Here is a 503-nt window from a genome sequence, read left to right on the forward strand (position 1 = left end):
CCCGGGGGGTAGGGGGGCGGGGCAGGCCCCCGTGGGTCTCTGCCCACTGCTGGCAGGGGAATGGCTCAGCCTGTCCCTTCCGTGTCCCCAGGGCAGCAGCTGGATGAGATCCTGCAGCTTGCAGTGAACAGGATGGAGCCCGGCCTCATGGAGGGGCCCCACCGAACACAGGCGCTCACCCTGCTGCTCTGGGTAAGGCCTGCCCTGGATGTGGGAGGGGGGCAGAGCTGGGGGGGGCAGCCCAGTGCTGACTCTGCTCTGCCTGCACAGGTGACCAAAGCCCTGGTGCTGCGCTACCACCCCCTGAGCTCCCGCCTGACGGACAAGGTAGGCAGCAGTGGGGCTGGGTGCCGTCTGAGGAGCCTGCCCGCTCCCCCCACGGCCGGCTGGGAACCCCCAGCAGCAGGGCGCCCTGTCTCAGGGCTCTCTCCCTCGCAGCTGCTGGGCCTGCTGGGTGACACGGAGCTGGGCCCCGCCGCAGCCGAAGGCTTCTCCCCGCCGCA

At 71.0% G+C, this 503-nt stretch overlaps 1 protein-coding gene across 1 annotated transcript in view; it reads left to right on the forward strand.

Annotated features, from left to right (window-relative positions):
- The window catches only part of MMS19 (MMS19 homolog, cytosolic iron-sulfur assembly component), a 13,989-nt gene that overhangs the window by 12,188 nt on the left and 1,298 nt on the right, over positions 1-503 (forward strand). The window contains 3 exon segments of the mRNA XM_035900936.1: positions 26-192; positions 271-327; positions 439-503. The exon segment at positions 439-503 is cut by the window's right edge and continues 110 nt beyond it. Coding sequence (XP_035756829.1) covers positions 26-192; positions 271-327; positions 439-503 — 289 coding nt within the window.

The sequence above is a fragment of the Egretta garzetta genome, unplaced genomic scaffold (assembly GCF_000687185.1).
Source record: "Egretta garzetta isolate BGI_Z169 unplaced genomic scaffold, ASM68718v1 scaffold888, whole genome shotgun sequence".
In the NCBI taxonomy this organism is placed as follows: Eukaryota; Metazoa; Chordata; class Aves; order Pelecaniformes; family Ardeidae; genus Egretta; species Egretta garzetta.